The 16,350-nt window shown below is 43.8% G+C and overlaps 1 protein-coding gene across 1 annotated transcript in view; it reads right to left on the reverse strand.

Annotated features, from left to right (window-relative positions):
• Positions 1-16,350, reverse strand: part of CALY (calcyon neuron specific vesicular protein) — a 120,393-nt gene that overhangs the window by 11,883 nt on the left and 92,160 nt on the right. The window contains exon 4 of the mRNA XM_043989903.1: positions 1,488-1,601. Coding sequence (XP_043845838.1) covers positions 1,488-1,601 — 114 coding nt within the window. The remainder of the gene's footprint in view (positions 1-1,487; positions 1,602-16,350) is intronic.

Below are 16,350 nucleotides of genomic sequence, written 5' to 3' on the forward strand. Positions count from 1 at the left end.
AAAGGCAATATTATTTGGGGGGGGGGGCTCAGTTTTTTTTTACCTCTAAAGCAGAAAAAGCCATCCTTTTGTAAGAAAACTAGTGAGAACATTCTCAAAGCACAAGGAATTATTTGGAAATTAAGAGAAAGATGTGCTTTTGCTATCCTCAAAGGAGATTCTCTGAACAAGAAGAGAGGAGTCTGGGCTCAAATCACTAAGCTGGAAGGAATGGGAATTTGCCCAAACAATAGAGACTGGTTCTTTTGAAATTCACTTAAACTCTAGGATCTCATTCAAGACATGGAGTTAATGGAGAGAGAAGGAGGGAATGAAATCTACAAATTAAATCCCTTGATAAAACACATTCATTTCTCACCACCTGTTACAAAGCCTCCTGAGTTTTCCAAAAGGTTAAAATACACAGCAGTGAAGAGAATCAAGTTATCCCTTGTTCCATGCCTTCTTATACTTCATTATGAAACCGCCCAGTGTTTGAATAATGAGATGAATATTTGTTAAGCACCTTCTATATGCAAAGAACTGTGCTATATGCTGTAGAAAAGTGGCGGGGGTTGAGGTGCAGAGAAGTACTTAACCTTCCCTGAGGTTTACCTGTGGATCACAACAAAATGTGGTAAGTCCTCAAAAAGATGGGAGTACCAGATCATCTTACTTGTCTCCTGAGGAACCTGCGCAAGAAGGGCCAAGAAGCCTCACAATGAGGGCGAAAGAGGACACTTTAAAAGCAGGCTTGAAGCTTAACATCAAAAAGACTAACATCTTGGCCACTGATCCCATCACTTCCTGGCAAATAGAGGGAGAAAAATTGGAGGCAGTGTCAGATTTTATATTCTTGGGCTCAAAGATCACTGCAGATAGCAACTGTAGCCATGCGATTAAAAGACACTTGCTCCTTGGGGCAGCTAGGTGGCACAGTGGATAGAGCAATTCAAAAGTGATAATGCCTAATGTGGATACCACTTCCTATAGAAACTTTCCCTGATTGCCTTTGTTGGAAGTCATCTGGCTTAAAAAGAAAAAAACAAAAAACAAAAACAAAAACAAAAAACCAACAATCCAAGACTTGCCCAGGATCACAACCAGTAAGTGTCTGAGGTAAGATCTGAACTCAGGTCTTCCTGACTCCAGGCCCAGTGCTCTATTCACTGAGCCACCTAGCTGTCCCAGCTTCCCTATCTCTAAAATGACTTAGTTGTAATATTTATCTTACAGGGTTGTAATGAAGGTCAAATGAACTAATGTATGTAAAGTGCCATATAAGTGTCTGCTTTATTAATATATGCCTATGGATCCATGAAAATTGTTAATCCTTCTGTTTGTAGGATCTCTTATAGTTGGCTCCACTCAATAGTTCACCATCAATAGCAAAGAATTTTCTCCATCTTTCAACCTGAAGTAAAATATTCTCTAGGAGACAGGAAGACAGAGCTCCCTCCCTGTAGGAGGTGCTTTCAAAGTGTAGGAAATGCAGTGTTATCACGTACCTTGAACACAAAGCCCTCTGGGCAGCTTAGCTGGTCATACCAGAGAGCCTTGTACATGACCAGCATGAGGAGACAGGCCAGGAACGCCATCGTGATGAGAATGAGCCCTGTCAACTAGAAAGAAAAAGAGAGGGAAAGGGAAGAGAGAAGAGAGAAAGCTGAATGAGCCCAATTTAGTCCATCAAAGCAGCACAATAAAAAGAGAAAGGCTGATGAAGGTGAGCATTGGATTGGTTGAGTCAGCATATCAGTGAGATTCCCTGATACTTTAACAAGGGGGAGAATAAATCTCAAACAACCAAACATCAGATTTAGTGGACAATGACTTTAGACAAGCTAGGGTGACATTGACAGTAAATGTCTTCAGATTGGCTGAGGAAATTAGTCATGCCTTTCAGATCCTCTATAAAATAGATAATTTCACAACCCAGTTTAAATGAGCATTTTGCGAAGATTCCTGCGAGTGGCAAATGACAAGAGAGTGTTCCAGCTAAACTCCACCTAAACCGGAGTGGGGGGGACATGAGGAGCACTTTGGCTTTGGCCTTGGGCTACCTGGGCTGCAGGAGAACCTTGTGATTTTTGAAGGATATCCAGGATTTCTCATCTTCTCATTGTCATCCTAGCAGTGTCCCTAGAATAGCTAACAGTCAAGTCTGTCTTGGGAGCCAAGGAGAAATTAAATGTAGATTCATAATTCTATAAAAATCCAGGTGAAGTAATGACATTAATGGGGGCAAGTAGGTGGTGCACCGGCCCTGGATTCAGGAGGACTTGAGTTCAAATCCGGCCTCAGATACTTGACACTTACTAGCTGTGTGACCCTGAGCAAGTCAATTAACCCTCATTGCCCTGAAAAAAAAAATAAGAAGAGAAGAGAAGAGAAGAGAAGAGAAGAGAAGAGAAGAGAAGAGAAGAGAAAAGGAAAGAAAAGAAAAGAAAAAAGGAGAGAGAGGAGAGGAGAGGAGAGGAGAGGAGAGGAGAGGAGAGGAGAGGAGAGGAGAGGAGAGGAGAGGAGAGGAGAGGAGAGGAGAGGAGAGGAGAGGAGAGGAGAGGAGAGGAGAGGAGAGGAGAGGAGAGGAGAGGAGAGGAGAGGAGAGGAGAGGAGAGGAGAGGAGAGGAGAGGAGAGGAGAGGAGAGGAGAGGAGAGGAGAGGAGAGGAGAGGAGAGGAGAGGAGAGGAGAGGAGAGGAGAGGAGAGGAGAGGAGAGGAGAGGAGAGGAGAGGAGAGGAGAGGAGAGGAGAGGAGAGGAGAGGGGAGGAGAGGAGAGGGGAGGGGAGGAGAGGAGAGGGGAGGGGAGGGGAGGGGAGGGGAGGGGAGGGGAGGAGAGGAGAGGAGAGGGGAGGAGAGGAGAGGGGAGGGGAGGAGAGGGGAGGGGAGGGGAGGGGAGGGGAGGAGAGATATATAAAGAGTTCAAAAAGATAATCTGAAAGGGGAAGGCACTAGCACCAGAGAGGGACCAGAATCACCCTCCTGCAGAAGGCAGGATCTGAACTGAGCCTTGGAAGAAGCCAGGAGAATTGAGTAGCCGAGGTAAGTGTCATGGGGCGCAGAGCACCCCAGAATTTCTCTGGGGCACACCGAGGAATCTTCTCCTTGAGAAACTAAACCAGAGGACAGATAACGCCTAGAGGAACCAAATCGGACTGAGCTAGCTTGGGATTCCTACCCTTCATTCTGGTCTCCCTTATCCTGGGGAGATAAGTTTAGGTGTGGCTTCGGCCTTTGTGTTCTGAGGAGGGATCCATAGCCACCCCTCACCCAATTCCTTTAGTCACTACCAGTGGGGGATGGTCCTCCACTGCTCACCCAATTCCCCCAGCTACCACCAGTGGGGGATGGTCCACCCCCATCAGTCATCTATAAAAGTACCTTCCGGTCTCCTGTTCGAGGAGATTTGGTACCTCTGAGCCATGTGCTTTATGCCAAATCTCCCCATGAAAAGTCTAAGGATTTCTTTCATGGTTTCCCTCCCCCCACCCTTCCCTTCCCTTGCTCCTAAATAAACTATCACCTTGTTCTAACTAAGTTTTGTGTGCAAGAGGGTGTAATTCTTTAAAGAGGAATTCCCAAGAACCCCTCCCACCAACCCGTACCCCATTTCCCACTATATCAGAAGGAAGGAAGGAAGGAAGGAAGGAAGGAAGGAAGGAAGGAAGGAAGGAAGGAAGGAAGGAAGGAAGGAAGGAAGGAAGGAAGGAAGGAAGGAAGGAAGGAAGGAAGGAAGGAAGGAAGGAAGGAAGGAAGGAAGGAAGGAAGGAAGGAAGGAAGGAAGGAAGGAAGGAAGGAAGGAAGGAAGGAAGGAAGGAAGGAAGGAAGGAAGGAAGGAAGGAAGGAAGGAAGGAAGGAAGGAAGGAAGGAAGGAAGGAAGGAAGGAAGGAAGGAAGGAAGGAAGGAAGGAAGGAAGGAAGGAAGGAAGGAAGGAAGGAAGGAAGGAAGGAAGGAAGGAAGGAAGGAAGGAAGGAAGGAAGGAAGGAAGGAAGGAAGGAAGGAAGGAAGGAAGGAAGGAAGGAAGGAAGGAAGGAAGGAAGGAAGGAAGGAAGGAAGGAAGGAAGGAAGGAAGGAAGGAAGGAAGGAAGGAAGGAAGGAAGGAAGGAAGGAAGGAAGGAAGGAAGGAAGGAAGGAAGGAAGGAAGGAAGGAAGGAAGGAAGGAAGGAAGGAAGGAAGGAAGGAAGGAAGGAAGGAAGGAAGGAAGGAAGGAAGGAAGGAAGGAAGGAAGGAAGGAAGGAAGGAAGGAAGGAAGGAAGGAAGGAAGGAAGGAAGGAAGGAAGGAAGGAAGGAAGGAAGGAAGGAAGGAAGGAAGGAAGGAAGGAAGGAAGGAAGGAAGGAAGGAAGGAAGGAAGGAAGGAAGGAAGGAAGGAAGGAAGGAAGGAAGGAAGGAAGGAAGGAAGGAAGGAAGGAAGGAAGGAAGGAAGGAAGGAAGGAAGGAAGGAAGGAAGGAAGGAAGGAAGGAAGGAAGGAAGGAAGGAAGGAAGGAAGGAAGGAAGGAAGGAAGGAAGGAAGGAAGGAAGGAAGGAAGGAAGGAAGGAAGGAAGGAAGGAAGGAAGGAAGGAAGGAAGGAAGGAAGGAAGGAAGGAAGGAAGGAAGGATATGGAGTGTCTCATGCAAGGAACTGTAAGGAAGCCTGTGACACCGCATCCTAGAGTTTGTGGAGGGAATTCAGGTGTAGGAAGACCGAAAAGGTAGAATGAAGAAGAGCTTAAAAGTGTCATGGGGCGCAGAGCACCCCAGAATTTCTCTGGGGCACACCGAGGAATCTTCTCCTTGAGAAACTAAACCAGAGGACAGATAACGCCTAGAGGAACCAAATCGGACTGAGCTAGCTTGGGATTCCTACCCTTCATTCTGGTCTCCCTTACCCTGGGGAGATAAGTTTGGGTGTGGCTGCGTCCTTTGTGTCCTGAAGAGGGATCCGTAGCCACCCCTCACCCAATTCCTCTAGTCACTACTAGTGGGGGATGGTCCTCCACTCCTCACCCAATTCCCCCAGCTACCACCAGTGGGGGATGGTCCACCTTCATTAAAGGAACTTTCCACAGGTAGATGGTCCACCCCCATCAGGCCTCTATAAAAGTACCTTCCAGTCTCCTGTTCGAGGAGATTTGGTACCTCTGAGCCATGTGCTTTATGCCAAATCTCCCCATGGAAAGTCTAAGGATTTCTTTCATGGTTTCCCTCCCCCCACCCTTCCCTTCCCTTGCTCCTAAATAAACTATCACCTTGTTCTAACTATGTTTTGTGTGCAAGAGGGTGTAATTCTTTAAAGAGGAATTCCCAAGAACCCCTCCCACCAACCCGTATCCCATTTTCCCACTATATCATAAGGGAGCAGACCAGTCCAGGCATGGGGACCAGCCAGTGTGGCCATGGAGTTGGGAGATGGAGGCTCCTGTCTGAGGGTCAGCAAGGGGGCCGGTGTAGCTGACCTTCGAGGAACAAGAAGGCTGGAAAGGCAGGAAGGGGCCAAGTTTGAATGAGCTTTAAATGCTGAACAGAGAACTCGGTAGTCGATCCCAGAGGTAATGGAGTCTTGCAGGAATCTGCCAGCTTAGCTCAGCCTTCTCAGGGTGGGGATTTGACTTTTCATCCTACGCTCCTGGCATGCAATGATGGGGAATCTAGATTTCAGGGAAGCTGTGCTCTCATTGTTTGACCTGACACAGGTCATTCACCCTCTCCAGATGTCAACTTTCTCAACTATACAATAAGGGGGTTGAATTAAGTGGTCTTGAAAGCCCTTCCAGTTTGACAGTCAAAGGGTCTAATCTAATGCTTTTTTTTTTTTAACCAGACCTCTGATTTCTTTGGTTTTGGGAATGCAGTGAGGAAACTTCTGCCAATACAGATAGACATCTCGTCTGTAACCCAGGAAAGCTGTCAGCGGCACTTAGTTGAGTGAAATTACTCAGTTACTTAGTTGAGTGAAATTACTCACAGACAGTATGTGTTAGAGACTGGACTTGAACCTAGTTCTTCCTGACACTGAGGACAGCTCTCTCTATGCCTAGATGCCTCTCAGGCTATTACTTTGAAAAGAAATAGAAGAAAAAAAGGATGTTCACTGTAAGATGTGTCATTAAGAGATATAACTATTTTAAACAGATGACATTCGACTAGGGTGTTTTAGTACTTGTCAACTTAAAACTTATTAAGGACCTTAAAATAGAGCGATTTGTTACATAAGATAGTGAGATGCCCATCACCAGAGGTCTCCAAAGGGAGGTTACATAATGACCCCTCAGAGCTGGTGCAGTGGGCATTTCTATGCAGATACAGCTTGGATTAAATGACCAGCCAAATTCATCTCCATTTCAGAATTGCTATGCCCCCTACTAATTGTCTCAAGTCTTGGCTCTTCTTCAAACATGCCTGTCAGTACAAGCCCTTTACCTCACACAGTCCTCTCTAAAGGAACTTGCCATCAATTCTGCTGATGTATCCTGCAAAGACAAACTTTGACGTGTAAGCAAGATGTATAAGGCAAGTAATCTTTCAAAAGATCAGCAATTAGAGAGTCCAAAGGCTCAAAGAAACATTGAGGAGCCATCTTGTCTTATTTTTGTTTCCAAACTAGGCTAGCTTGGTGTAATGGGGAGAAAATTACTGAACTGGGAGTCCTGGAGACCTGGATTCTACCTCCATTAGCTAGCTTTGTGACTGAGCAAGGAACTCCTCTCTCTGGGCAGCCATCCTCACCTCTATACAATGAGGGGCGTGGAGAGAGTAGAGTCCTCTGGAGTCTTCTAAAGCAGAGGTTGGGCAGCTATGTGGTACAGTAGATAAAGTGTTGGGTCTAGAGTCAGGAAGACTCATCTTCCTGAGTTCAAATCTGGCCTCAGATACTTCCTTGACCCTGTTTGCCTCAGTATTATCATCTGTAAAGGAGAAGGAAAAGGTGAAATACTCCAGTATCTTTGCCAAGAAAACCCCCAAGTCTGACACAAATCAACAACAGAGGCAAAGGTATTTAATTCTCTGACTGCCCTCGAGTGCAACTGTTAATGCTCCTGACTGTGGCCGGAACCAGAATAAAATGTAATTGAGAAATTTAACAAAAGAAACAAAAACACAATAAATGTTATTTTTGTGGTTTTCTGAGTCAATAAGTAGTGGCAGAGACTGTTTTTATTTAAATTGGCTCTAAAAACCAAGAAGACGTCAGTGTAAATCCATCCCTCAGACATCAGCTATGTGACCTTCGACAAGTCACTCAACCTCTACCTTTCCCAGTTTCCTTGATTTTAATGTGGAGATAACCCCGGGGTTATTGTAAGGATAAAATGAGATGAAGTGTTTAGCATTATGTCTGGTACAGAGTAGCCACCTAATAAATGCTTGTTCCCTTTTCCTGTTGAAACTCCCTTCCAGAACTGATATCCTCTAATTAAAATTTAAATGCATGTGCCAACACCTAGTTTTACATGTAAATAAAGAGCTGTGGGTTTTTTTTGTTTTTTTTTTTAGTGAGGCAATTGGGGTTAAGTGACTTGCCCAAGGTCACACAGCTAGTAAGTGTTAAGTGTCTGAGGCCTGATTTGAACTCAGGTACTCCTGACTCCAGGGCCGGTGCTCTATCCACTGCGCCACCTAGCTGCCCCAAGACCTGTGTTTGATAATAGAAGGTGTGTGTTAAAACAACCTTATTTTCTCAATAGTAATTGGATTCTCTATGTAATTCAGAATCTACTTGGAGAGGAAATTTTATTTTTAATTTTCCCCATTAATTTATTTATTCTTCCCATCCATTTTTTTAAAACTTTGGGTTCTAAATTCTCTCCTTCTCTCTAACCTCTCCTCCACCGATTGAGAAGACAAGAAATGTGATATCAATTAGACATGTGAAGTCATGCAAAACAGGTTTTCACATTAGCCGTGTTGCAAAAAAAAAGCAAGAAAAAATAAAGTGAAAAAAAGTGTGTTTCAATCTGCATTTAGAATTTATCAGTTCTTAAAGAGGAAAATTTTAGCAGCTTCTTCCAAGGCTGGGACTCTGTTCTGCATATTAATTTCTGGATGGGGTAAGGGAAGGGCCTAGATCAGGAAGGGATGAGCCACGTTGGATCCTTGCTCTTTGAACAAGATGTGGTGACGTGCTCAGATTTGACATTGTAAAGCTTCTGAAGTAGCAACTCAGAGGACTTGGGTTCAAATCCCACCTTCTATCGTTACCTGCATGACCTTGGGTCAGTCCCTTCACCTCTTGGCCTTAGTTTCCTTATCTATAAAAGGGGAAGGTTGGACTCAATGACCTTTAAGGTTTCTTCTGCTTCTAAATCTAAGCTTTCATGATCCTACTGTGTGGAGAAAAGGGAAGGCTGCCTGACTTCATCTGGCATGAAGTCCATCCGCAGACTGATATTCCTTATCCTAGTTCAAAACAGGAGCCTGAAGAAAACATGTGTGGCCTTTCTGTCAGAGAGTGGAAGTTCAGATTTATGTATGATCCTAAGCAAATAATTTAACCTTTAGGTGCCTCAGTTTCCTTATCTGTAAAATGAGAATGTTGGATTCCATGACATCTAAGACTCTCCAGCTCTGAGTTATTGGTGGATTTTTTTGATCCTATAGAAATTAGACAGTATGTGAAGCTTAAGCGAAGAGGTGGATTAGATATGACCATGGACACTAACCTGGGTGAGCAGGGAATGTTGGGAAAAGCATTAGGCTTAGGGATCAGAGGACACCATTGAACTTTCAAGCTAGAAGGAACCCTAGTATTCATCCACCTCAGCCAGTTACAGATGAGGAAATTGAGGCACATCAAGTTAAAGCCTTTCATTTTACAGATGAAGAAACTGAGGCCCAGAAAGGGTAAATATTTCTCCTAGGTTCACACAGGTGGCAAGTTACAAAACCAAGACTCAAGTCTATGTCTTCTGATTCCAGAATCGATGTAGAGTCATTCTCACCTGAGAGGGCAAAGTGTGTACAATAATGACTACAAAGTTCCAACCCTGCTTTTCTCAATCTTTTCCAAAGGGCTGAGCCTCTTTCATTTTTGGTCATTAGAAATGTGATAGAAAGGTTCATTTGCAAAGCGTTGCAATTAGGCCAATGACCCTAGGCTCAGTTCTAAAAGTTAATGGTGTCCTAATAAAACGATTATGGAAAAAAAAGATTATGATTTTTTCAAGATTGTATCATCTGCTCCCTTTTAGTACAGATGGAATTCCAAAGCCAATCTTTGACCCTGATTAAGAAGAAAGAAGACTTATGATGAAGGCAGAGCTAATCCTGATCTCAATGGGAAATCTAGGCAATGCAGCCCTTAGATTGGACTCAGAGAAGTGGCTTCCCATGACACACCAGGAAAGAAGAGCTGCAAATTGCCCAGATGATATCAGAGAATGTTGTTGTTCAATCATTTTCAGTTATATCTGACTCTTCGTGATCCCATTTGGGGTTTTCCTGGAGAAGATACTGGAGGGGTTTTCCATTTCCTTTTCTAGGTCATTTTATAGATAAGGAAACTGAGGCAAGCAGGGTTATGTGACTTACCTATGGTCACACATTAAGTGTCTGAAGTCAGATTTGAACTCAGGAAGATGAATCTTCCTCACTGCAGGTCTGACACTCTATCTACTATGCCACCTAGCTGTCCAACAACAAAGAATGGTAAAGAGCTGTCCTTCCCTAAGGAGGCAGTAACTAAGAAGTCAGATATAGAAATAAACACGCATTCCTGACAGATAGATTCTTAAGTTAAGGGCCCGAAAAGATCAGGATAAAAAGAGTTCAAATCCTGCCTCAGACACTTAGTAACTGTATGACTCTGGGCAAATCACTTAACTTCTACCTCAGTTTCCTCATCTACAAAATGAAGATAATAATAACACCTTATGAGGATCAAGTGAGATGATATTTTAAAGCACTTTGCAAACTTTAAAGCACTATATAAACATTACCTACTTATCTGTGGAAAGAAACAGTGTTGGAGAGAGACAAAGATACATCCTAACCAACTTTTATTGAATAAACATATGATGGTCCTTGGAAATCCAAAAATAAAAACATTCTCTGCCCTCAAGGAGGCTTCGTTGTACTGATGTAAATAAATATGAAATATTTACAAAGTAAATACCAGCGAATCTGGGTTGGGGAAAAGGAAGGCAAAGGACTCCTGCAGGTAATGGTCAAATATGGAAAGCTTCCTGAATTTTCCTGTTTTCTTATGTAAAAAATATCAGTCCAGCTGAAGAAAGTGGACCAGCGAATGCCTCACTCCTGAGTCAAGGAGGGATTCCCCTGAAGGCTGGGAGTTTTTCCCCCTGGAACCGGCAGATTCTACCCTAGGAGTTAGGGGCAGAGAAAGAATGGCATTGGACAAGGATGTAAAGCTTCCTAACACGAAGAGTGATCTCAAAGGGAATGGACTGCCTCAGTGAGTAGTGAGTCTCCCCCTCTTTTGCATCCCCCCAAAACAGGATGGCCACTTTCCCAGTATGACACAGGGCTGATTCTTATCTGGGTAATAGTTGGACTAGAAAGCCTGCCAGGCCCCTTCTTACTGCGATGTTTGGTGAGTCTGTGACATTTCTAGCACAGCCTATGTGGAATTTCATGGAAATGGTCAGCAGATGCAGCTTCCTCCTCAAAGGGGAAAGACAGAGGAAAGGGTTTGCAAAGGGCTGTGGGTTTTATGATAGTCTAGGAACCTCTGGACTGGTACTGAGTAATAAATTCCTCATTGCAAATGCTCACAGCATTTCCCAAAGGTGGGAGACCAGGCACCCTCTTTAAAGAGAGTAAGTACTCCAATATAAGAGGGAGGAAAGGACCAACACACTGGGGAGGGCAGGGAAGAGGATGGATGGTAACAGGCCTGGTGAAATATTGCTTTGGCCTTTCCAAGTCTGCCCCTCAAAGGACCCGGCACAGTTTTCACTTCCTGAGAAGCTTTCTTTGTTGCCAAGCTGAATCCCATAGCCCTAAATCTCCCTGAGAGGAACCTGGCATGAGCAAGAAGCCTGAATGGGGACACCGAAACCTGCACCCAAGGCTTCCCATGTGTAGGCAGTAAGGAGAAAGAGCTGCCGAGAAGCCTGAAGGACTCCACTGACCTGGCTTTTCACCAACAGACGAAGGTTCATCATTCTTTCACTTATTCACCCACCTATCCACCATTTATTTTTTAAATTTTTTTTAGGGAGGCAATTGGGGTTAAGTGACTTGCCCAGGGTCACACAGCTAGTAAGTGTGTGTTAAGTGTCTGAGGCCAGATTTGAACTCAGGTACTCCTGACTCCAGGGCCGGTGCTCTATCCACTGTGCCACCTAGCTGCCCCCTACCCACTATTTATTAAGTGCCTACTAGAGGAGCATGCTATACTAGAGAGGATGGGGGAGATACCAAGACCAACTGGCCATGATCTGTGCCTTCCAAAGGCTGAGAGCCATATTGGAGGAGGCTGGGTTGCTGAGGCACATGCACAGATGAAAATAAAATATAGTGAGTCCGTAAGAATACAAAACTGCCAGGTGCTCTTGCATAGTGGACTTGGAATGAGGAAGATGCGGGTTTGACAGATACTTACAAGCTGTGTGACTCTGAATATGTCACTTAACCTCTCTGTTCCTGTTTCCTAATCTGTCAAATGAGGATGTTGAACCTAAAGGTCCCTTACAGCTTTGAATGAATGATCCTGTGTTTAATCTTACTCATGGAGGGAGGAAAATCAGTGAAAGCTTTGTAGAGGAGGTAGCTTTTGATCTGGGCCTTGAAGAGTATACAGGATATTAACAGAGATGAGGTATATGGGCTGTGGGAGGGAAAGATAAATCTTGGACCAAGGGGATAAATAAGACAAGACAGAGAAGGTGAGAAAAGTCTAGATCTTTTATGTGGGAGAGAAGGAGACACTGAGTAATCTAACTTGGCAGGATGGTTAGTCATTCAAGGGAAAGACACCCATCATGAGCAGAGAAATTATCCAACCACTTATTTTGATATCAAGGAAATAGGGAGGCTGTGCATGGGCATCTGGAACACAGGCAGACTGGGTTTGAATCTTGGCTGAGGATCCTGGGTTTTGTCATAGGCACAGGTGAGATTCAGGAAGCACATGGAGCTAAGGAGACACCTGACAAATGTGTTGTTCCCAAGCCTGTTTAAAGCTCATTTAGGAATTTACTTTTTGGCCCCCTCTTTTTGCCTCCCCACCAAAGTGTCAGAGATGGGATTCAAACCCAGGAAACCTGGTCTGTTGGGGCACTTCATCCTGCCCAAGACTGTATCCTCATGTGAATGCCCTCCTGCTGCCATCCCTTCCCCCAATATGTTCTTACGTACAAACTAATCAGCTACTTTTTCCACCAATGCAATAATCTGGGGAGAAACTGGTGAGTACAACAATCCTGAGTAAGCCCAAAGAAGGGATACAGTGCTTGAGTGTCATCCCTCCTTGTGGATTCACTAGCCATTTCCAATTGTGTAGTGGAAAGAGTGAGTGGGTAAGTGGATAGAGTGCTGGTTCTGGAGTCAGGAAAATCCGAGTTCAAATCCAGATTCAGACACTTAACTCTGTGACCCTGGGCTAGTCATTTAACCTCAGTTTCCTCAATTGCCTAATGGGGATATTAACAGACAGGGTTCATTTGAGGATAATAGAATAGGATATCATATGATACAACATGATGTGGTATGATATGATAACATAGCATAACATAATAGAATATATAAAATGCAACATAATATAATATAACATAGCATAATATATAAAATGTGACATGACATGGCATGACATAGTGCTGGATTCAGTACAGAGTAATTCTCACCCGGAGGGCAAAGCATATTCAGTGACTGCAAGGTTCCAACCCTGTTGCTCTCAATCTTTTCCAAAGGGCTAAGTCTATTTCATTTGGGGTCATTAAAAATGTGATGGAAAGGTTCATCTGCATAGCTTTGCAGTTCGGCCAATGACCCTAGGCTCAATTCTAAGAGTTAATGGTGTCCTAATAAAATGATGGTGAAAATAAATTGACACAGTTCCTGGCACATAGTAGGCACTACATAAATGCTCAGGCTCTTCCCTCTTTATATGTGCTGTCTTTATACCCTCCCTTGTATTAAAATGTAAGCTCCTTGAGGGTAGGTTCTGTCTTATTGGCTTGTATTTGTATTCCCAATTTTCATCCCCGTACTACCACCTAGGAAGTTTTTAATGCATGCTTTATTTATCTAGTGTTCTTCCAGTATTATTGTGTGACTCTAAGAAAACTATAATATCCAAAATATTGAATTTGAAGTCTCTAAAGACTAGATTACCCAAAGGCAACAAAGGTGGCGGACATGACTAGACCGTAACACCTTATGAACAAGGAATTATATAGGAGAATTTGTGTAAAGCATGGCAAAGAAAAATATGAATGAGAAAAAATGGACTGTCCCATAGCACCAGGAAGGAATAAGCAAGAGAGAGCAACATGTACTCCAATGGCATGGGGGAGGAAAACCCCCAGTATATTGGGTAGAGATCCTGTTGTGATCTGTGAGGATATGGACAGGCATGAATAGGTTACAGTTGAAATCAATGGAAAGAATACCTACATGAATGATATCCAGAGATCCCTAGGACCATTTGAACAAGGCTGAAAAGGTGGGTTAGAGGCAGATTTCAGGAAGGGCCTTAAATGTCAGGATAAGGTTTTTTGTTGAAAAAACAGTCAGTCAATTAGCATTTGTAAATTGCCAGCCCTGTGCCAGGTACCATGCTAAGCACTGGAGATGCAAAAAGAGGCAAAAGACAGTCTCCACTCAAGAATCTAATTGATTAATTCTAGGCAATGGGGAGTCCTTGAAGGGTTTAAAGCAGCAAACCAGAGGGAACCACTGGGTACACAGAGGGCATCAGAGGTGTCAAAAACGATCCAAGAAAGCCAAGCACCATCATGTAGTGGAAAGGGCTCTCACTGGGGGGAATATACATGATGAATACCATCATGAAAACACTAACTAACAGTCAGCTGAACTTAGATTAAGGGGCAGTGAGCAATCCAGACCCCAGAGGATAAAGGAATCCTGGAGATATACTGCCAGATGAGCTCACTTGGTTGGTTGCTTTTGCTGACATTATTTTTCTTCACTACAAGGGAGAGAGAATTCCATCTTGGTAGTGGTGCGGTGGGTAACATCAGGAACTACAGTGATGTCAAAAATAAAAACAAAAAGCGTCAATATATGGGATAGGGAGTGAGCCTGTGGTTTCACTGATAGACGGACCTGCCAGATAAGGAAGCTTACAGTGTTAGAGAGTTGCCTTGAGATGTTTAGTTACTTGCCCAGGGTCACTAAGCCTGGTAATAGATTTTTTTAAGAACACCAGACTTGTAGGAGCTAGTCACATTCAAGTTTCATCTTGAATCATTTCTGGACCTCAGTTTGCTCATCTATAAAATGAGGAGGTTTGACTGGATGATCTTGAAGGATCTTCCCAGTTCTGATTGGATTCTGTGAATCCAAGGGTAGGACTCATAGGGAAAATTAAGCTGGAAGAATTCAACAGAACCATATGGTTTCTTTCTGAGAGCTGTGAAAAAGGCAAATAGCACTAAACCGGCAGAAGAAAACAGATCCTTCACTCTAGAATATCCACCTACTTCCCTGCAAGGAGCTCATGTCTACCCCTCAAGGTTATCAGCAGATTGGGGAATGAAGGGCTGAGCCTTTGAACCAAGAACTCCACACCCCAGCTCGTAAACAGACAAACCTCCCCAGCATTATACCATAATGTCAAGCCCAAACTGGTGTTATTCAGTGCAGTCTCAGGAAGATTCTAAGAAAGACAAAGAAGAAGAAAAATTAGGGAAGGGAAGAGTAGTTAGTCCCTTTCTCAAAGATCTTGATGAGATTTGATTTCTGGGTTTACATTTCTGCATCAGGCCCTTGGTTTACTCCAAATACATCCTTAGGAAAATATGACCTTTGCGGCTCCCAAGGGATCCGCAGAGCCCAATTTACTTATTCTTAGAAGCCTCTCAACTCCGATTCTTCACCTGCTATTAATAACTGACATTTATACGGCACTGTAAGAGAAAGCAGTAACATTCTCTCTGATGTTTATATACATCCTCCAATTTGAGCCTCCCATCTGGCTTCTGAGGGTGATGCTATTGTTGTGCCCATTTCACAGATGGGAAAACTAAAGGCCAAAAGTCTTGCCTAGGGTCATGTCACTAGTAAGTAGATTTTGAATCCAGGTTTTCCTGTCCCAGAGACCATTACTCTCTTTACCATTACTACTACTGTGTGACTCCCCAGAAAAGGTCACAGGTCTCTCTTACATAAAAATAATTAAATCCATCATCATAGCTAGCATTTATCTAGCACCTCGAGGCTTGCAAAGCACTTCACCTGTCATCTCATTGATCTTGGCAACAGCCCTGAATGTGCTGAGAAAAAAAAAGTCTTAAAAAGAAATAAATAATGGTGTTGACTGACACAGAAATGAGATAGAGAATAATAATAATTTAGAAATAGCCGTTGTCAGGAACTTGCAAATAGCAGTGATCAGTCCTTTGTTTGGCAGGAAGACATCCACCACCCATGGCACTGCACAGCTGGAGCAGGAAGAGACCCTGGGAAGCCTGGAGTTGTCACAGACTTAGTTCCTGGTTCTTTATTCAGAAAGAAACAAGAAAGCATCTGGAGGAGGTTCTGGCCCAGGAGGATCAGTTTAAGGAAGTTGGGATGTCTAGCCCAGATAAGAGAAGACTGAGGGAAGAAGAGCAGTGGGATCAATGTCCTAAAATATACTACTCCTAATAACTGACACTTACACAGAGCTTTCTAAGTGCTTTAGGATTATTATCTCCTTTGATCCTCACAACCACTCTGTGATTATTATCTCCATTTTACTAATTAGAAAACTAGGGGCCGCTAGGTGGCGCAGTGGATAAAGCACCGGCCCTTGATTCAGGAGGACCTGAGTTCAAATCCAGCCTCAGACTCGCTGTGTGACCCTAAGCAAGTCACTTAGCCCCAATTGCCTTACCGAAAGAAAGAAAGAAAGAAAGAAAGAAAGAAAGAAAGAAAGAAAGAAAGAAAGAAAGAAAGAAAGAAAGGAAGGAAGAAAGAAAGAAAGAAAAAACTGAGGCAAAGGGTAAATAATTTGCCCAGGGTCACATGGTTAGTAAGTGTCCCAGCTCAGATTTGAGTGATGCTCTTCCTGATTCTAGGCTCCACTGAGCCATCTGTTGTTATCAGTTGTTTTTCAGTTGTGTCCGACTTTTTGTGTTCCCATTTGGGGTTTTCTTGGCAGATACTAGAGTAGTTTGTCCGCTCCTTCACCAGCTCATTTTACAGATGATGAACTGAGGAGAACAGGATTAAATGACTTGCCCAAGGTCACACAACAAGTAAGTGTCTA

The sequence above is a fragment of the Dromiciops gliroides genome, chromosome 2 (assembly GCF_019393635.1).
Source record: "Dromiciops gliroides isolate mDroGli1 chromosome 2, mDroGli1.pri, whole genome shotgun sequence".
Lineage (NCBI taxonomy): Eukaryota > Metazoa > Chordata > Mammalia > Microbiotheria > Microbiotheriidae > Dromiciops > Dromiciops gliroides.